Source organism: Saccopteryx leptura, chromosome 1 (assembly GCF_036850995.1).
Source record: "Saccopteryx leptura isolate mSacLep1 chromosome 1, mSacLep1_pri_phased_curated, whole genome shotgun sequence".
Classification (NCBI taxonomy): domain Eukaryota; kingdom Metazoa; phylum Chordata; class Mammalia; order Chiroptera; family Emballonuridae; genus Saccopteryx; species Saccopteryx leptura.
In genome coordinates this window covers 171,130,693-171,153,033 of record NC_089503.1, presented here as the reverse complement: position 1 = coordinate 171,153,033, position 22,341 = coordinate 171,130,693, and the positions used below count along the sequence as shown (strand labels likewise).

General features: G+C 38.6%; 1 protein-coding gene across 1 annotated transcript in view; it reads right to left on the bottom strand.

Moving 5' to 3' along the window:
- The window catches only part of SPATA17 (spermatogenesis associated 17), a 105,366-nt gene that overhangs the window by 19,929 nt on the left and 63,096 nt on the right, over positions 1-22,341 (bottom strand). The window contains exons 7-9 of the mRNA XM_066360887.1: positions 18,237-18,440; positions 13,809-13,957; positions 4,693-4,828 (exon numbers count right to left, since the gene is read on the bottom strand). Coding sequence (XP_066216984.1) covers positions 4,693-4,828; positions 13,809-13,957; positions 18,237-18,440 — 489 coding nt within the window. The remainder of the gene's footprint in view (positions 1-4,692; positions 4,829-13,808; positions 13,958-18,236; positions 18,441-22,341) is intronic.

Here is a 22,341-nt window from a genome sequence, read left to right as displayed (position 1 = left end):
TTGCATTTGTATATTTGCACTTTTTTTCTGGAGAGATTCATAGCTTCAATTAAATTATCTAAAGAGTCAGATGTCAAAAAAAAGGTAATGTTTGGGTGTAAAAAGAAATAAGTATATATGTTAACTAAAAATACATCTGATAGATCTTATCATCTTTCTTTTTTCTGGGATATTTTTAGAATTTTTATTGTACTTTAAATTTAAGTCACACTAGCCACGAGTATGGAAACTTACTTTCAAAACTGAGTATACGTTTTATATATCATGTTTTGTACTTCCTTTATTATGCTATTAGAACTAGAAAGTATATTCATACTTTCTGATTAGTTGGCTTCACCCCATGGACATTATTTATGTATATTAAATGTCACCACTAAAATGACAGATGATTTCTGCATTCAATTAGAAAAACAATATGCAGTGTTTCACAAACCATTTAGAGACAAAGTAAGCAAAGCTTCAGCTCCAAACGGTAGTTTCAAATGCCACTGATTTCTTTTAAGATATAACATTTTGAAGAAAACGTTTCAACCATTTTTAATGGTTTATAGGCTTTAGTAACATAAATAAGCTTTACTGAATAGGTTGACAAATAAAATAGAAGTAACTTTCTTAAACATATACACAACATAAAAGTGAAGGAAAAATGTATATGGCAAGTCCTATTTGTCTCTCATGATTGCTATAATAAATGTCATCCAGACACGTGGCATTAGGTTGGGGAGCTACAAAGAAATTTGGACAGACATGCTGTCTTCCCAGGCTTCTAATGACAAATCATTAAATTCATAATGAAACATACTCAAAAAAAAATGTAGTGGAAATAATAAAACACTGAATGAATGCTCAGAAATTATATTTTTATGTACCCAAAGAAAAATTAATTTTGGACCGGGGTGTAATTTTTATATCAGCATTTAATTTTGTAAAGTATGAAACTTGCCAGCCAGATAGACCTTCCTTTGGGAGAACGGATAGCATTAGAAAAAGGTTTCCAAAAAAAGGAGACGGAGGTGGGGGAGGGGGGTTGGGTCTGTCTCCTTGTATTATGCAAGTGAGTGAAGTGTGTGGACATGGACAGGGGAAATTTGGAAGACACTAGGTGAAGGCGAAGAGACAAGTTTTGTACTGAGCATAATCAGTGTGAGCCATCTCTGGAACAAGCAAAGAAATCAATTGAAAGAGTAATAATACAGCAAACCCCCTCCCCAACACTGCTTACAGGCAAGTTACATGATTAAATGAGGAAGGTAGGCAAAGCAAGACATTTATAATACAACAGACAAATGGCAATGCATTGCTAGTTAGACAGCATAATAAGTACCATCTAATTTTCTCTTTAAAATCCATTTATTCTTCAAAGCCCTAGATCATCATCAAGGGACTGCATTTTTCAACTGAGGAATTACAGAGGAGGAAAATTAGATTTTATTAAATATTCCAGTTGTGGTGAGCAAACTCTTTGCAAATAGCTCTTGGAAGAGATTTAATAAGCAAGTAAGGTCAATATTTGTATTCTTACAGCCAACACTGTGAAATAGTTTGACTACTTTTGTGTCTTTAAAATATCTAGTCAGTATTCTTAAAGTCAGTTGCTGCCTAGACCATCAAGTTATCGCTTTTTAAGTATCTGATATTTCATATTTGTTAAACTTTTTAACAGGCTAGCAGATTTTATTTTTTTCCTATAGTTTATAACCTTCTAACAGCCGCATGAAAAATAACTTGTAAATTAATCAGAGTTAATAGCATGATTATCAATCTGTCATTTACATAACAAAAGTTACAAACTAGCATTCCTGAAATCAGGCTGGTGATAGATAGGGCTTCTAGCATCCTTTTAGGATGAATATAAATGTCTAGTTAAATAATTCTGTGAAGTACCTGTATATCTTTATGAGAAGAGATATTGTATTTGGGCATAATTTGGAAAATATTTAGTTAAGTATGTTAAAATATAGGAAATCCACAATATTAATTTTCATAATGGAACAATTTCTTCAAATGAATTCTCAAGCAGGAAGCCCAGCGTGTGAGACAGGTGAGTGGAGTTCTGAGAACATCCTGGGACACATTAAAGAAAGCGGTATGAAGTAATAGGGTGATGTCAAAATAAGTGTTTGACTTGTCATTTATTTTTATGGTCTGTGTCACTACCAGCTTCCTTTGCCTTTTTGTAAGAGTTTCAAAAAGTTTGAAGCACCAACCTGGAAATTTACTAACAATAATTTTTAAAATATTTTTTTTTTATAGTCTGACATAAAATCAACTGAACAATATAAAAAGACATAAAATGTTATCTATAAATTAAAGTTGGACTCGACAGCAAGCTTTCCCATATTTGCTCTGGAAGACATTAGGCATATTTAAATTTCAATCTTTAATTTTTATAATATGACACAAACTGTACTATGGGAAATAAATTTAAATTAATAAAAAGCAAATTAATCTTTTAATCATCTTTGGATTTGGTCCATCTATTAACATGATTCTATTACTACTTTCTAAATAACTTTTATTATAATGTTAATATATGAAAATGGAGCTAATAATAGACAAATTTTAAATGATAGAGCTTTAGAGATTTAGGATATCATTATTTTATAAGTGATCAAAATTTTAAACTGGCTTATCATGCCTTATAAAAGTGCATTCCATTGTGTTTGCTCATCATTCAAATGTAATATTTCAGATTCAAATGTAAATTGAGCCCTTAGGTTAATAGTTATAGACTGAGCTGGTCTGATCTAATCTACTGAAATCTTGGACACATCAATGCACATATTCTTTTTATTTATGTTAAAATTCAAACTCTTTTGAAGCCACTTTCTATTTTGAGAGGGAAAGAAAGTGAGAGAGGGAGGGAGAGAGAAGCATCAACTCATTCCATTTTTAGTTGTGCTATTGATTGCTTCTCATATGTGCCCTGACTACGGCTTGCACTGGTGACCCTGTGGGTCGAGTCCTGATCAGGGCTCAAACTGGTGACCTTGAAATTGAGCCAGTGATCCCAGGATCAAGCTGGCAACCTTGGAATCTGTGACCCCAGGCTTGAGCCAGAGACCCTGGGCTCAAGCCTGCAAACCCGGGCTCAAACTGGTGACCTTGGAGCTTGGCAGTGGTACTCTATCCACTGCATCCCAGGCCAGGGCTCAAAGCCACTTTTAAAATTATAATTGAAAGTTACAATATGGGGTAATTAATCTATCAGAATCAAGACAGTGATTACAAAGCAGAGGTCGTGTAAACATCCACTTCTCAACATTACAAATTTAAACTATTCTGTAGGTTAGATATTATTTCAACAAACAATATAACAGTAGTTGGCTCTGTCCAATTTTCTAAAGTGCATAATAAACTAGATAGAAGATATATAAATATTACATGCAAATACAAATGCATCTATAGATTTATAATATAAATTATATAAGCTTATACTTTTCCTGATGCCTACTGACCTCAAGAAGTCTGACACAAGGGTGATAAAAGGGAGGAAATCAAAGAATTCCAGTCCCTGATGTATTGTGAGAGAGAAGGAAAATGCCCTAAAATTGAATAGTTGATTATTGTGGGCCATCCTCACAAGCAAAATATTTTCCCTCAATTACACCTAATTATTTAATTATTTACATTTACTAATGAAATGAAACAATACAAAACAAATGCCTGTAAAGGGCTGTTTCTCAGCAAGTGGGTAATCATCAATCAACACGCACTGAAGGAATCTTAAAATTCTATGAAGCTGGTCTGTTTAAACAGAAAGGCATATTTTACCCCAATCAATGCATAAAAGCAAAATCACCCCTAACTCATCTCTGTACAGTTGAGCCATAATGATCCCCACACACTGCATGGGCACATCCATTATGATAATCATAATCACGGTCATTAAGCTGAATGTTCATTATTATCAGGGTTCTGGTGACAGCAGATTCAATCACTAGGTGCAGTGGGCACGCAGTCACAGTCCCACCCAAGTTTCTCAGACAGCGATGTGCCACATTAAACCTCTGATATGTTCCACATCCCACTCCATTCCAAAGGCCGTAGACGGTAAAGGTCAACTTTATGTTCTGTGCAATATGCTTAGGTTCCTTAAATTAATTCTTAGGAGTACAAGATATTTTTATGCTTTGCGGCTTATCAGATCCTGTTTAGAATCAAAATGCACATGAAAATAACATAAGAAAAGGGCTGGTCTTGGGACCACAGGCCTATAATAAGGCCAGTGGGGAAAGGCTCTGTCAACACAAACCATCCTAAAAGTCTATTCCTGAATTTTGCAAATGAGGAAAAACATAAATGGTTCCATTAAAGTCAGTTGTCGGAAGTTGACTGTGAAAACGAATTCCAATCATGATAAAGGGCTTAGACTATCATTTCTGCTTTGGTTAATCTGAACACATTAGCCAGTGCTAATGATCCATGCCATTGGTCATAGGGTAACCAAGTCACAAAACATAGGAACACAACACTAAAAAAACAAACAGACAAGAGAAAATACACAAACCCTTAAGACAAATCTCTTAGCAACATAGCTCAGTAGCACCATCTTTCCATAAAATAGCTATAAATAACTATGTGACCATGGAGGTATTAACTGTAATAGGATATTTATATTTGCTGCAATCAGTGTCTATTTTCAGCTTTTTAAAAGGGACATCATTTTTTTAAAATGTTGTATTAACTCACCTTGCCGCAGATCCATTTCTCAGGATTTTCGTCTCTGAAATGTTTACATCCATAAGAATTGGAACCATACTTGGTTGAAAAATGCAGTGAAGGAGTGTACTTCTTGTTCTTATGGAAAGAAGAGAATGGCAGAAACCTGAAAGAACATCAAAGTACTATTCTTAACTTGGTTTCTAGAGACACTGATGAAAACAATACAAATTTTGAGAAGTCAAGTACAGTGAGAATGATCCATGGCTTGGGTTCTGAACACCTGAGGTCCACTCGGACCCCTGCCGCTGGCCATCACTGCTGCTAACATCTGTAAACCCCCCTTTCCTACTCTTCAGGTGCAGATGCTAAAACTCCGCAAGGGAGTTCTGAGTCTCAAATATTTCATAAATACAAAGTTCACTGATAAATTTATTAATGATACCAAACGACCGCAAATTCATCATGTAAGCACACATGTTCTTAATTTTAAAACAGTGCCGAAACGAAAAGGATGACCAGGACAGACAATTCTCATCGAAATGGGTTTTCTTTGGACCTTAATGTATGCCAATGAATGGAGGCTGTCTGGGTAGCAGCTGTGAACAACGGGGCTTCCAGTCGGCCAGCCCTGTACAAACACCTCAGCTTCGTCCTTGCCAGCTGCGTTCTCTTGTGCGAGACACTCGATCTAGATGTGACTTCACTTCCCGTGGAGTTGTTGTAAGGAATGAACAACTTAATATGTGTAAAGATTAACACAGAGGATAAGACAGGGTAGGTGTCTGATAGATAACGGGTGTGCTAAAAGTTGAAGTAAAAGCAGAGGTAGCTTGTTGATGTAGCTCCCCTCACTGCCATCATCATACTTTTTTTTTAATTTTTAATTTTATTTTATTTATTCATTTTAGAGAGGAGAGAGAGACAGAGAGAGAAGAGAGAGACAGGGGGGAGGAGCAGGAAGCATCAACTCCCATATGTGCCTTGACCAGGCAAGCCCAGGGTTTCGAACCGGCAACCTCAGCATTTCCAGGTCGACACTTTATCCACTGTGCCACCACAGGTCAGGCCCATCATCATACTTTTGTGTACTGTTACAATCAACACCCATATAAGCTGTTAACACCCATATAAGCTCATAGAACATCTACCACTGGGATCTGCTTTGAGTATAACCCAGTTAATTACTTACATACCTCATCAAAACACTTGGTAAATAAGAATAAAAGTTAAAAATCCACAAGAACAAAGAGGAGAAACAGCAAATGAAAATACCAATAAATATCTCTTGGGTGGAAAGCATAGAGGAAATTCAAGAACTGAAGTCTAATGCCAGGAAAGGGAGAGGCCACTGAGAACTATGGGGCCATTCGTCCTGCAGAACCCTGGAAAACTCGGGAGTGAGGCTTCAGGTAGCATAGAGGGCGAGAGAAAGGGATAAAGCCAAAGGCAGATGAAAATTCTATGCGAGGAGCGATACATCCCCCAGGTCCCCGCGCCACACAGGTGGCCTTAAGGAAAGCCAGTTCTTCGAAAACTTGACCCTGGAGAGCCTCGATCTCTGGGAGAGTAGAGGTGTGCAATGCTGGGTGAGGCACTCAGTGGGATATATGAACTACAACTCACATCTGCCGATGAACTCTTCCTTGCTCATCTTTCTGAGTGAACTGGCTGTTGGACTAACCGACTTCAGAAGACCAAGGAGTCTTCTCAGAAGACACTGAGATGCCCAGAGAGATACAACTTAAAATACCAACATCAGAAGGTTTCTTAATTGAAAGGTTACACTGTGGTGCAATGAACTCTCTCACACAAACACAGTTTCTGGTCTGATTTTTAGACTTTCCAATTGTGTAAAAAGAAAAAATGTAAATCCAAACATAGAAGATAACCCACAGGAAACAGATCTAATGCAGGAAACAGGAGTAAACTTCAGGAGTTTTTAATTAATGTGATGAAAACAGGTATGGTACCAATGAAATTAGAGCTAGGTGATGTTTTAAATAAAAGGAATGTTTAGAGAAAGCAAGCAAGCAATGAGACACAAGAGCATGTCCATGTCTTTTTGCCTAGGACAGAAGCAGAAGAAATAGCAAACCAGAGTGAGCTTGTTCTAAACTGTAGAGCAGAATTTGTGTAATCCAACACTTGCTAATGTGGGAACTGCTCCTCCATCTGCCCTTAGAGTCTCAACAGCCAGAGCACATGGAGGTATGGCAAGAGACAACGCCAACATTCCTCCAGGGAGAGTCACCTGCCTTCCTCTCTAACCACTGGAACTGCTAGTGTCGTGTGAATAAACATCAGAGGAATCATTTTTTAAACCTCAGGGTTATGCAGGTAAACTGTGTTAATGCCTTAACATAAAAGCATCTCCCAGAAATCTATGCTGAACCTTCTCCCTCTAGAGTTCCTCTCCAGGAGATGATTTCACTGGACAGGTTTTCATCTTTATCACTATATCTAATGTCCTTCTTTAACTCAAGACTAGTATTTGCAACTGCTCACTTGGAATCTCTATCCAGATCTACAAAACAACCCCAAATAGAGCTGCCCCCAAATTAAACTCAACAACAACAAGAAATCAGTATGTTTTACAATCTGATTCAAAGTCAACTGGCAAAACTTTCGTTAACATGTTAGGCATTGTATTAGCAAGAGTGCTTAGAACAGTGGCTCTCAAAGTGTGCGCGAGGGCACACTGGTGCACCCTAGAAGATTTCCAGGTGCGCCCTTTGGTATTCCAGAAAAATATGTGCCTGTTGGGGACCAAAAAACCAACAGGGCTTCGGGAGTTTAGATTTTTCGGGGACATAGGTGTAGGGAATTGGCTGTAAGCTGACAGTCTGCCCAACCCCCCACCTCATTTGCCTGATTAGATTGCAAAAGGCTGTTAAACTGTGGTGTTGGATTGTTTACACTACCCCCCATGTTCCCCGGAAAGACTGGAGGCAAGTTTCTTCTATCCTTTGTTTGGTGTCAAGTTAAGATGATATGTATGGTGAGGGTTTTCTGTACTCAACACAATTAAGAGTAAAAAGAGATGAATTCTTGCCCAAACATTGAAGAAATCGCTAGGACACACCAGGCTCATGTTTCTCATAAACACAAGAATGAAAAAACTTAACATATTCATGCCGGGACCTGCCGAATTTACTAAATCTTATTAAGAATGTATCTATCTATCTATATATATATATATATATAAAGATAACTTTTTTGTTGCTTTATTTTTTAACTCCTCTTTTTTTAAGAATTCTAAAATGTATAACTCAAAAATTGTAACATAAAAATGTTTTTTAATGTCAGAATAAATTTAATTTTGTCATATTTATTTCATTTAATTATCATAAAAGAACATATTTCTCAGAAATTTGTATATAATGTGCCTACAATTATTTGTAGAATTTTAAATGCTCCCCAACTTCAAAAAGTTTGAGAACCACTGGCTTAGGATATGATCAAGTGTAATGAAAAAGACTAAAAGTGTCTTTTTATGACTTGTCCAACTGTGTACACTAAAAGCATATGTCATATTCTCGGGTACCTCCCCTAGAAGTATTCCAAATTGTCCATTATGTTGATGTTATCAGTCTTAAAGTGCTTTAGACTCAGAGGTCTACAACCACGGAATTCCAGCCTTTTGTGGTCATGTGTTTAAAAATAAATTAAAAAAAACATTTTATTTTCAAGAAAACAGGGGACAAGAAGAGAGCACAGTCTTCGCTGTACAGCCAGAGAATGAAGGGCTCCTTTGTAGACAATTTCTGAAACTTCTTAATTATCCACAGGCTAATTATCGGCATCCCCAAATTCTGAAACTTCTTAATTATCCACAGGCTTATTATCGGCATCCCCAGTGTCATAAAGCACCAGAACTTCATTAGAAACATTAAGCTGGAAAAAATGAAGGCAGCACTTTGTAAATGTCCACTGGAAATTAGCTGGGAGAGGCCGAGGATCCCGGGATCAAAAGGCGGTAATCATGCTTAAGCGTGCCCTGGAGCACCCACATGTACGATCCGATTTGCACAGTAACTGCCTCCCTCGTTACTGCCTGTTTAGAGGGTTCTGTGTTAATGGGGTTAGCTAATACACTATTTTAACTTAAAAAGGCTCTGCTGATTAATAAATGATGCACACTGTGCCGGTAATTAAAATAAATGGAAGAGTTACAAATAAAAGTTGAATTGTTAAAAAAACATTCCCTGAAAATATATGATAATCCCTATTTATCATAATACAGTAACAGTTCAGAACGTATGCAAATTGCAAAGGTCTGAAAGTGTTCACAAACACCACAGAAGTCAAAAACAAGTTTTGCGATGTGTCGGATTTGATAAATGGAACCAGACACCACATTTATTTTCAAACACCCTTTTAAAAAACTATTATTGAAGATCTAGTTTCTTAACTTTTCCTATGGTACTTTCTATGAAATGATACTGAAACTTCATTGGAAAAATATTTAAGAGGTTTTAAAACTGAGTAATCTACTATTTTTCAAGGCATCTGAGTTAGACGGTGAATATGATAGAAATGAAGGCAGATATATAAGATTCCTGGCTACTGAATGTCTCTCATCTGTGCCACAAATGGGGGAGCTCAAGAGATTGAGTTCTAGTTCTACGTGGCCACTGATATTACAGGGCATCTCTCATTTCTCCTACCCCAAATAATGAAGGCTGGCAGAATTCATGACCCAAATAATGCCACTTTGGCAAAGCATTATTCTAAGCTAAAGGAAGTTGAAAACAACAGGTATAAGGAAAGGGATCTGGCCTGGCCTGTCTTCCCTCGTCCCCTACAAATCCGAAGCTAACACTCCCTATGGCAGACACCTTCCCCAGATCAGGAGAGTTCTGTACAAACAGACCTTGTTGAACAACTTCTATCATCCTTCAGTTTGTTTTCCCCATGCATTTTAGCCACTTTCCCACAATAGCTTCTCTTCCTTCAACCTGATATAGTGGCACTAAGGTTTGCCACTTTTTGGGGTGGTCATTCCTTATCAGGGTGCCTGCGTCCCATGAAACTTAAACTAATGTGTGTGTTTTCCTCCTGTTAATCTATCTCATGGCAATTTAATTCCCAGGCCCATCCAAGCATCCTGAGAGGGCAGAGGTAAAGTCTGGCCTCTCCTATAAGGACTATCATAACATGAACATCTTTTACTTTTTAAAAAGATGTAGAGACAACTATGGAGCTGTCTGTACTGAGGTTCCTACAAAAGCCTAAACAAGTGGAAAATAGAACATTAGCACAGTATGATTTAATCACAGACTTCTCTTCATAGGAAAGTTCAAGCCAGAATCACATATATTCTTTCTATCTCTTCAATGGCCATTTCCTAAACCTGCAGAAGAAACTTGAATCCTTAGGGATCCAAAGATTTCCCACAAGCTTAGCTTGGGTTTATATAATCTAAATACCAAAAGTGGATCTAACAGAGTACCTTTTTTTTTTTTGTATTTTTCTAAAGCTGGAAACGGGGAGGCAGTCAGACAGACTCCCACATGCGCCTGACTGGGATCCACCCGGCATGCCCAACAGGGGGCAACGCCCTGCCCATCTGAGGTGTTGCTCTGTTGCAACCAGAGCCATTCTAGTGCCTGAGGCAGAGGCCATAGAGCCATCCTCAGTGCCCGGGCCAACTTTGCTCCAATGGAGCCTAGGCTGTGGGAGGGGAAGAGAGAGACAGAGAGGAAGGAGAGGGGGAGGGGTGGAGAAGCAGATGGGCACTTCTCCTGTGTGCCCTGGCCGGGAATTGAACCTGGGACTCCTGCACGCCAGGTTGATGCTCTTCCACTGAGTCAACAGAGTACCTTCTTGAATGAGAATTAGTTTTCTATTGCTGCTGCAACTAATTGCCCCAAACTTAGAGGCTTAGAAAATACGAATTTATCTTCGCATTCTGGAGCCCAGGGGTCTAGGATGGGTCTCGCTGGGCTACGCGCAGGCTTTGGCAGGGCTGTTTTCCTTCTGGAAGCTCTGTGTGGTGGCCAGCACTCTCGAGTTGTAGCCTGCTCCTCCACCTTCACATCTAGCCAAGATGAGCTGTCCTCATGTCATATCACTCTGACCTTTTATGTGTTCAAGTACCATTCTGCCTCTCCCTTCCACTTTTAAGGACCCTTGTGATTATATTGGGCCCACCCAGATAATCCAGGGTAACCTCCCCATTTCTAAATCCTCAATTCCACCTGTAGTCATGTAAGTTAACACAGTCACAGGTTCCTGGTATTAGGATGTGAATTCTGTGGTGGCGGTGGCAGGTGGAGGAGGGCTTTATTCTGCCTTTGGGGACACAGACTGGCACTGACTTCTACTATAATGCCCTGAACCTGCTCCTTTCTGGAAAGGGTTGTAGTCTGCATAATTACAGTCTCTTGCATCAAACCAGATGTGCACACGGCACCTGCGCACCTCAGCCTACGCAGCCTGATTCATGATCGCCGGTTCTTTTCCTTTTCTGACATCTTGATGGGTAAATTAAACACTGACACTGATGGCTCTGGAGCCATTGGGGGCCTCCATGTCTTCCACCTCGGAGCAGTAATGACCTCCTTCCCCACTTCATAGAGGCCACTTGTGGCGTCCCAGTTTACTTCTTGAAATATTCCTTAAAATAGTCTCCGGAAGGCCCTAACATTACCTCTGACCACATACACATTATCTCTGACTCCCATAAAGAGAAAGTAGAGCCTTTTTTTTTTAAGTAAAGGAACAATGTATCCATATACAATTGTATATGCAAACAACAATGCCTGGGTGAGAGGTAATTAACAGCAGGTGCCTCTGGAAAACAGAAGGGGAATGTCCCACTTAATGATGTGTCAGGTTATTACATTACGTATATGTTGCTATTTCCATTTTTCAAAAAGTACCATATTTCCCCATGTATAAGACACACACTTTTTCAAAAAAGTTGGGGTCCAAAAACTGGGTGCATTTTATACAGTGGTTGTAGATTTTTTTACTTGCATTTCCCGCTTTTTCATTCTTGAAGACAGTGATTCATCATCAGACAGATGAGGACAAGCTAATGGATGGGAGTTCTGACAGTGATGAGGCATTGTATAAATTTTATGATGAAAAAAACTTGAGTTCAATAACTTTATGCAGTACATTTTTTTTTTCAAAATCTGGGCCCCAAATTAAAGTGTGTCTTATACATGGGAACGTCTTATACATGGGGAAATACGGTAAGTAAGCGTTACATCTTCAGTTGCTAAATTTTCAATTTTTGACCCTGATTGGGCAGATGGCGTATAGCAGGTAGGGGACATGCTCTAAAGGGGAATGAGAGCATCACAGGGCATCCAGAGCACGGATTTCTGCAGAACGTGGCACTAGGTAAGTGCGAGAAGGAAGCCTGGCTCACAGCCCAGATGGCTGGTGTCCTACCCCAGGAATTAAGGTTTATCCTGGAGTTGATTAAAAAGCATTTGGCTGAATAACCACTTGCTTACATTTCTCTAGTGTTGCTATGGTAAAGGGCCGAATGAAGGTAAGATGGGCAGATCCAGCAGGCTTTTTATAGCAATCAAAAGCAGAGACTGGAAGTGCCTGAGTTCAAATGGTAGTAGACAAGGAATCAGGTGCCGAATTGGAGAGATCCTTACAAAGTGGGAAGGACAGGATGGGAGGACCCACACAGTGCTGGAGAAGGACAGCAGGGACACTCACAAGTCCCTGCCCTGGGCAGGCTGCTGGTCCTGCAGTTCCTGCTCAAGACAATAAGCAGCACGCTAACATAGGATATCCTGAGCTTGGGACATCTGGTGGAGACACAAGGAAAGGTGTCAGTTGAAAGTATCAAACTGGGATGTAGGACCTTTGAGACTTACAGAGTGGAAACCAGTGACATACACATGGCAGTTGAAGTCTTTTCAACAGAAGCGATCAGAGAGATTATGGAAAGAGAGAATCAAGTCTAGAAAGAAGGAAGTAAGGGAAAAACCAGGTGGAATTCTGAATCCTGCCATCGCATAGTTCTGTCCAACTGCCTTTTACCAAAATTCCTGCGAGATTCTCCTAAGGGCTTTCCATTCCCCAAATACCTCTGTCTCACAACCAACAAGTTTGTGTTCTTGTTATAACATCCTCTCACTCAAAAGCCTTAACTAATTCTCTATCACCTACCGACAAGCCCTCAAATCCTTAGCCTTGAGCCTTGCCCAATTTTTCTTTCTACTTCCTCGCACATAAAAATTAGTTTCTGCCAAATTGGTCTTGTCACTGTTCTATGAACTTTTCCTACCAATTGTATTTTAATTTTCATTTGATCTGCTTTTATCTTTTCTCTATCAAATTCCAGCGTCAGCACAAACTCTAAAAAAAAAAGCCATGGCATTTAAGGGCTTTAACACATGCTCGAGCCTTTTCCAGAGGTTAACTGTAGTTAATTCTTACTCAAATTGCATTAAGTTTCCTAGTTCGGTTCAACTGAGATGTCCAGAAGACCCACAAGAGCAGAGACCCTCAGTGCCATAGCCCTGGAGCCCGGTACTATTTCCAACATGCAAATATTTGCTCAATCAATGAACCCAAGAGCTTCTCACTTAAAAATTGCTTGGTGATTATTTACTAACTGTTTCTGTAATACCCTGGCTCATAAAGATAGACATAAATGAGGAAGATCTCTGTCTTCAAGAATGCACGAGGAAGTAGTTTGAGTTTCCTTAGCATCAAGAACAAACTAAAGATTTTAAATGACTTCCAAATAAACCCGTCTGTAGTCCACACTCTGTGTAAAATAGTATTATCACACTTTGTATGCTTATTTCAAAGAACACGTTAAAGACTGTGACCTTATTGGAAATATAGTTATTGTAGACATAATAAATTAAGATAAAGTCATACTAGAGTAACGTGGGCTCATAATCCAACTCGACTTATGTTACTCATATATATATATATATACATATAATGAATATATATGTGCTATTAATATCATTATCAATATTGACTTATCGAAACCATTTGCAAGTTGAAAATGGTGGCTTCTGAATAGGTCAAGGGTGACTTTACCTGTCTCACAAATAAAATATTCTCTATAATACTAAAAATAAAAATGTTAGCTAACTTAAGGCCCCTAACACAGTACAGCTCTTTTTTTTCCTTTTTTTAAGCTAAGAACTCACATGTTGTCATGGATGTTCTTTGCCTTTTCCTGCTTTCTAAATTCCTCTCTGGCGTCTTTCAACTCATGGATTGGTTCAGCTACCCGCAGTGTTGGCTCCAAAGGCTTGTAGCGCTGTTCCAATACTTCGGCAATGTCACGGAAGGGTCCCTGACAAGACAGGATGGGGTAAATATGTTATTACAGAGGATTTCTTTACATTATTATTATATTTTTCTGAAGTGAGAAGTGGAGGGAAGCAGAAAGAGACTCCGGCATGTGCCTGACCAGGATCCACCAGGCATGCCCACCAGGGGGCAATGCTCCACCCATCTGGGGCATTGCTCCACTGCAATCGGAGCCATTCTAGCACCTGAGGTAGAGGTCATGGAGCCATCCTCAGCACCCGGGCCAACTTTGCTCCAATGGAACCTTGGCTGCAGGAGGGGAAGAGAGAGACAAAGAAGAAGGAGAGGGAGAGGGGTGAAGCAGATGGGCGCTTCTCCTGTGTGCCCTGGTTGGGAATCGAATCGGGACTACCATGTGCCGGGCTGATGCTCTACCACTGAGCAAACCGGCCAGGGCTTTCTTTACCATATTATTGGTGACCCAGGCTACTGAATATCTACAAAGTATAGCAAGCTCACTAAATGATTTGTTTTTTGTTTTTTTACAGAGACAGAGAGAGAGTCAGAGAGAGGAATAGATAAGTACAGACAGGAATGGAGAGAGATAAGAAGCATCAATTATCAGTTTTTGTTGCGACACTTTAGTTGTTCATTGATTATCATATGTGCCTTGACTGCGGACCTTCAGCAGAACAAGTAACCCCTTGCTGGAGCCAGTGATCTTGGGTCCAAGCTGGTGACCTTTGCTCAAACCAGATGAGTCCGTGCTCAAGCTGGCGACATCGAGGTCTCGAACCTGGGTCTTCCGCATCCCAGTCTGATGCTCTATCCACTGCACCACTGCCTGGTCAGGCAAATGATTTGTTTTAAGGAACATTTGTTTTTCTCTGAATTAGAAAATATATGATATAAGACTATCACATGTTTAAGAAATGTTCACACAAGTACAAGTTGATTATATCAAATATATATTAGATTAAGCTGAATTTTCCTCACATCAAAAGAGTTTTTATGCCAGAACTGGCAAACTTGTAGTTACAGGCTGCTCTACTTTCAAATTTTAAAAAGCATGTCTCTTCTGATACAATTTTAAAAGAATTTTCTCCCTTTTTAAGTAAAAATATTAGAAACAATTCTGAGCATAGCTTTGAAAGAGTGCTCTTATAAATTGGAAAAGGATAGCAAGTGCTGTTTCACTGAAATAAAACGTTTAGGTGAATGCCAGGTCTTATATTTAATTAGTGGCTCTCTAAAACATAGGAGGGCTGTATTTTTAATTTTTTTCTTGAAATTCTAAATTTCATTGCTTAATAACTTTGATACAATAGCAGCCATTCAATCACATAAATGCATAGCAAAGTCCAGAAGCTGCAACTGTGAAGAGTGATATACAACATATCCTTCCTTTAAATTAGTAGTTACTTATACTAGTTACTGGAATCCACTGGCTGTCTAGTTAATTAGTATCATCAATACAATCAGAAGTGGCTGGAGATTTTGCTGTGTCATTAATTACACATTGTTTTCTTTTTCTCACCACTATTGGGCAGGAGAGGTGTGATATCAAACGAACAAAGATTTCTAATCATATTCCTTATCCTTCTTTAAATAGATTATCCCTAACAAGACTCAGCTGGAGTTACTGCTGGCACTGGGGGAAGACGGTGGGCTAATAAAAAGAAATGATTCACGCCTCATTTCTGTTCACTTATGTTTTACATTAATAGAAACCAATAATAGGAACCAGTTACCATAAAAGTCATGGACCGTAAATAACACAAATGGCAAATAAGTATCATCTAGTACTCTTCACAGCTGGACAGGAGGATTGCTATATTTGAAAGGAGTTAATGAATTTTTATTGGAACTTTACTTTTTAAAGATACAGTAACCTGAATCCAAGTTCACAATTAAGATGTGTGTGTATGTGTGTATACACCTTATACACATATACATCCTCATTTTATATATCTTTTGTGATCTATTTTATTTATTATATATAACTACTAATATATATTTATATATCCTTTATATATAGCTTATTATATATTTGATTATATCTTTATATAAATGTATGTGTGTGTGTGTATGTGTAAGATACTCTGTATCTTCAAATATACTGTGATATAATAACAAATATATATGGTATCTGTCTGTCCCTGGTTCCTGGAACAGAGCTCCTAAAACCTTCAGAATTTCATGAGTGATAGGAGTGTCTTTTCTTATTCATGACAAGACTACAGCTGAGATTATGTTAATGAGTGGCTGCCTCAGGAGGAGACTGGTCATCAGAAAGACCAAGTGATTGGAAGGCTAGAACAGCAGCCCCACTCTGATGAGCAGAGGCTAGAAGCACTGAAGTGCCTGCCCTGTGGGGTAGGAGCTCCTGCGTGCCACTCCCTTCTGGGTCTCAGTCCCATCTCTCCATCTGGCTGTTCATCGTCATCCTTTATAACAGAGCCATCAGTGTAAATGAAGAGCCCTCCTGAGTTCTGTAAACCTCTCTAGCAAATTCTGAACCCTGAGGATGGCGCTGCGGGAACTCTCAACGGATGCCTGGTCTGGAAGTGGGAAGCATATGAAAGGCCTCCATGTTGCTCTTGGTGTGTAAAGTGGGAGGGGAGGGGCCTTGTAAACCAGCCCTTTAGCTGTGGGGTCTACACCAACTCCTGGTAGTTGGCTTCAGAACTGGCTTGAATTGTTAACACCCAGCTGCTACTCAGAGAATCAGAGAACTGGTCATTGGTGTCAGAAGACCATATTCTGAACATATGCTCCAAAATAAACTGAAAAATTTCCCATTTTGTCTCTCTGCCCCCTTGCTCAAATCCACCCTGCTTGCCACTCTATTTGAGAAATAAAAATTTTCAGCTTCTATCTCTTTTTAAAATAGATAGATTAAAGGTAATTAAGAAATAGATAAAAATAGATTTTTTTATAAAATGAATCAGGGATGAGGAAAAAGAGAAAGTTATCCAGGGGGAAAATCACTTTTATAGATTTTCAGATATTTTTTTACAGTTCCTTCTATAATATAGCATAAATTATCAGTTAATAATATCAACTACCTGTTAGTTACGAGAGAACAAAAATACACAAGTAAAGGGAACTAAGAACCCAATTATAGAGAATGGAAACACAAAACATCACCAATAATTACAGCAATAATTACTTTTTGATGGCATAGAATGCAGGTAGGTGGTCTTATTGCGAAGCTGATCAAATGGTTGGGGCATGGAAGGCATCTCACATCTCAGTACTCATACCCATGTATGGGCTGGTCTTATTCACTTCTAACAAATAGAATATGGGAGAAGCCATGGGATGTCACTTGTGGCATTAGGTCATAAAAAAGCTGTGGCTTCTGTTCCGAGAGCTCCCGCTCACTCAGCCGGAAAGCCACTGCCCTGTTTGGGGTAGCTCTGTCGAGAGGCCAAAAGGAGGAGGGACTGAGATGTGTAAATAGCCAGCTGTATGAATCACCTTGGGAATGGATCTCCCTACCCTCTTCTTTCTAAGAAATCACTGTTGCCTTGATTGCAACTGCCTGAGAGTTGCTGAGTCAAAGGCAGCCCCCTAAGCTGTGTCTACAATGCTGACCCACAGAAACTGAGGTACAAAGTGTGTGCTGGTCTAAGCCACCAGCTTCTGGGGTAAATTATAATACAGAACAACATACACAGAGGCAAGCCTCCGTGGAGAACTAACAGGAGCTTGGCAGTGTGAACCAACATGAACCCGGTTCTGGGCTGTTGCTGCCCGGTGGCGGTTGTCTGCTCCAGTTTAAATCTTGGTGGGATGACAGAATTATTCCTGTCTAGGGATTTCAGGACAGTGACATTCATCACCCAACATATCCCATTCCACCTTTAGCTCTAGGAAGTCATTTGCCAATCCTGCTCTATTCCAATTCATTGTTTGTCTGTTTGTTTCAGGCTTCATCTAATTCTCCAACTTATAAAATTACTCAAATTTAAGCTGTGTTTACAACTGTGTATTTGATAATACATGAGATACTTCCAGAAATAACATGTTATAACAAGTACTGTTATTACATTGTTTTCACACAAAAAGGCTCAATCCTATTCAACAATCCTGTGTGCTAACTTCATAATCAAAACACTCAAGTTCAATGCCAAAGAAATATTTGATCACTTCCTTGGTAAATATTTTAAAGATACTTTATATTACTTAAAATTAGATCCTACAGAAAAATAATTTTCTCTTTTGGTCACAAAGACAAAGCAAAAATTAAAAAAAAAACACCAATAACAGAAAGAACATAATCATTGAAAAAATTCTTATGCGGGGCCACGAAGTACCTGGCATTGTTTCCTATCAATGGGCGGCAGAACGTGGGCCCGAGAGAAGGATCGAGCACTGGTACAAGCCAGCCAACTGCACAGACTGACCGGGTGCTTCAGCGTCACTGGAGGTCTTGGGTGCGTCAAAGGCTTGGCCTTCCGTAGCTGCAGCTCCCATGGGTCAGGGTCCTTTCTGAATGGAGAATTGTATATGCCCGGGATCTAAAGGAAACAGAATTTTGATTTTTTATATTTAATTTTCACATGAAGTCAATGGAAGATAAAGTTGGACTATACAATTTTTCATACTGTTTGAGGACTATTTTCAGCCACAACTCTAGTTCTGAACTAGAGGTGAAGTTTGGATTTATCAGTGAAGATTAAGAATCCTTAAGCACGGACAGAAGACCCAGGTTCGAAACCCTGAGGTCGTCAGCTTGAGTGCAGGCTCATCTGGTTTGAGCAAGGCTCACCAGCTTGAGCCCAAGGTCGCTGGCTCGACCAAGGGGTCATTCAGATTGCTATATCACCCCCTCCCCCCATCAGGGCACATATGAAAAAGCAACCGATGAACAACTAAGAAGCTGCAACGAAGAGTTGATGCTTCTCATCTCTCTCCCTTCCTGCCTATCTGTCCCTCTCTGTCCCTCTCTCTGTTCTATCTCACACACACACACACACACACACACACACACACACACACACACACACAAAATCCTCACGGGGTGGTCTCCACTCCATACCAGCCACGACGAAATTATTCATGGTTGAAGATGAAACGTGCTAAAAACTACTGAGCTATAGTTTCTATCTGCCACATGGGGTATATTTTATATAACTGTACTTAAGAAAAAAAAAATAGAAGGACCTTAAGCCATTCATTTTGTATTCTAACCATTAACTACAGGTATGCATGTGTAACTATATATATCTACTCACACAGACCCAAATATGCAAGGCTTGAACCAGTTTCAGGTACAAAGTAGGTACTCAACAAACATTTGATTGTCTGAATAATTACACAATGTTACATAATGACAGTTATTTTAAGTTCTTTAAAATAATAATCAAAGTGGATATATAGATAGGTAAATAGGTAGATAGATAGATGATAGTCAAAATAATAACCTGAGCTTTGAATTCACATAGTTCAGTGATATATATAATTCTGTAGTGTCATGTTACTCTTGCTGTTTACCATTGACTTTGTCACATTGCATTAAAACAGTTGACTTACTTAGCATAGCCCTTGCTATGCAGCAGAGGTTCAACAGATGTACGTATGACAATTGGTAAATTCAAGTTTAACCAATGTCCGTTTTCTGAAAATTTAGTGGGTGTTTGAATATAGCACCGTATTTTGATACACTTTTCATATACACAAATGCATATTCGTCAGGAAAAATTACATTTCAGAGGCTAGTGTGACTTGTTTGGCTGCTATGTGGACACTCTAGTAATGTGAAGAATGTATCCATTAAACCTTTCTGTTTTTCCTGAAAATGTGCTTTTCTTTTATGCTACCATCATATCCATAAATATTTCTGCTTTCTATCTTTCCCTCATGGAATTAGCAGCTCCAAAGAATTATGATTAATTAGGATAGTTGTCTTTGAAAAACTACCCTAGAAAATTTTCTATTGCCAGCCTCACACTTAAGTTAAGTGTTAACCTCTGTCTAATATCACCATCTCAGCTTAAATTGTGTCCTATCGCACGATTCTCCATGTGTGTGTCTGTCTTTCCCAAGCAAGCAGCTGGATCATGGGGACTCTGTGTTAGGTATTTCTGTGTCCCCAGTGCCTAGCAGAGTGCTTGTCTAAACATGATGCTAAATACTCATCTAGAATAACAACGCATCATTCAGAAATGCCCTGACGCCTCATCTCACTATGGTTCTCCAAAGGCACATCAATATTCTTAGTGAAATGTTTCAGCTTATTTCAAAATCTTACTGATTTCTTTCAAAGCAGTTACAGATCATACCCTTTCTATCTTTCTTAACATGTCAGTTTTAATTCGCTTTTGAGCACATTGTGATTTAGAACTAATTTACCACAGACCCACCTGAGCCCCTCCAACTCAACTTTTCCTGTTATAATTGGGAACAGAATTTCATCAAAGTTAATGTACATATATTTACATATTTAAAAATGCTTTAAACTGGCTTTTGAGGTTTTTTTACCCCTATACAATTTATACGAGAAAAGAATAATGTTGAAAAAGTTATAGACAATTGTATACACCATTTATAAGGTCACTATAACACTGAATATAGAGCAAGGTGGATATACAAACAGATAGTTTAATGACCTTAAGAAAAGAAAAAATATATAATACCTTTCAGTGGACAGTAACTTTTAAGTGGATGGTAATTTTCAAGATGATTTTTAGGGTGATTTTTTACAATAAGAATGTATCCATAGTAATGAGAAAAAAACCCCAATAACTATTCTATTAAAAAGGCTATTCTGACACAAAGTACAATTAAATCTACATCAGTTGATGTCAGATATATAAGAAAACTCCATTCTGTTTCGTGATAATCTCATTAAAGGAAGTTTGTTAGGATAGTGTTTCCGCAAGCTTACAAATTAAAATAGTAAAATATGTACAGTTTAATTAGATTATAATTCATGACTTAAAATATCTGTCTACCTGAGTAACTGCTACCAGCTATTAACTTCACCCCCGTTGGAAATCTTCCTTCATCCCTTTCTCCATCTGCATGCACATGTGTACACAGGCTAGATGGGAAATGCAAATAGGTCAGCAGACACGATAGCTTCCTTAAATTATATTTTGCAACCTATATGGAGACCTCCTCATGTGTATTCCCCTTGCAATTTAAATCAAGTATAGATATAATATATATTTTAATTGAATTTAAAATGTATCATTTAAAATCTTCAAGGATTCACTAGTTTAGAAATTAAGTTAATGCATTTGCAAACAATGTCCAATGAAGACAGCCCAACTCTCCTGCAACCCCACAAACGCCCTATTTATTTAGATGGAGACAGTATCTGTCCACTTTATTATTATTATTTAAGTAAATAGAACAACCTTAACCTATGATTGTCTCAGTTGCTCTCCATAATTTGTAAGCCACTTGTGAATCATGGCTTGCACGGCTGATTTTTTTTTTCCAAACTATGACTATGAGTCACAAAAGACAAAGTTAACCCTAAGGGACGATGACATACTTTTCGGTTTTTGCATTTTTCACAACTTAGAAGGGCTGCTGCCAAGCTGGCTTGTGGGACCTCATTCTCGGCAATAATTTTCTAGAGTGACCAACACTGGGGAAATCTGTGCTAACTGCTTAAAAAAAAAAGCCTACAACTGAGTTATTTGCAGTACTGTCGTGCTAACATTCAACTCAATAAGACCCAAGAATTCTCAGGAGAGGACTCTGCTAATAGCTTCTCACTGACCTCCCCACATCAGGCCCGGCTGCCGACCAGCGGCCCAGCGGAGAGGCCAGCAATGAGGTGTGAAAGCGCCGATTTTTTAAAAAAGCTATGATTCTGACTCATCAAAAGGAAAATAAAAAAGGAGAAAAAAGGCAATGAGTTATATAATAGATATATGTTTTTTTTCTTGAATTCCCCCTTTCAGATCCTCCATCATGGGAAGTTAAGCATGACTTGGAATATTAATTATGTCAGCTTGAGCAGCGAGCAAACCTACCATTTGCTACCCAGTCACCCTTAGCATTACATTAATATTTTGAACCATTCCATATTTCTAACGACCTATCAGTTGGCTCTTTTCTCCCTGGTTTCTATTCTTATATGTGAGGATAATATATGGGAAAGTACTTTAATAATGCAATTGATTTGAAAAAAAAATAGACATGTTTTTTGTATTTGGACCATCTACTGTTTTATTTCAAAATGGTTTTATGGTCATTTTCCTCTCCTTTGCTGACCTTTATTTTGTAATTGCCTGGGGGACTTATGTCTGATTCCTTTCCCCCCTTCTCTTTGTTATTGAGGTTTATTTTTAAAACAAGTTTCTGTAAAATAAAAAGAACTTGGAACAGGATTGTGTACACCTATAATTCTCAAAGTAGATTTATTCATTGGTGTTTCAATTTCCTATTTCACCCTGTGAGAGA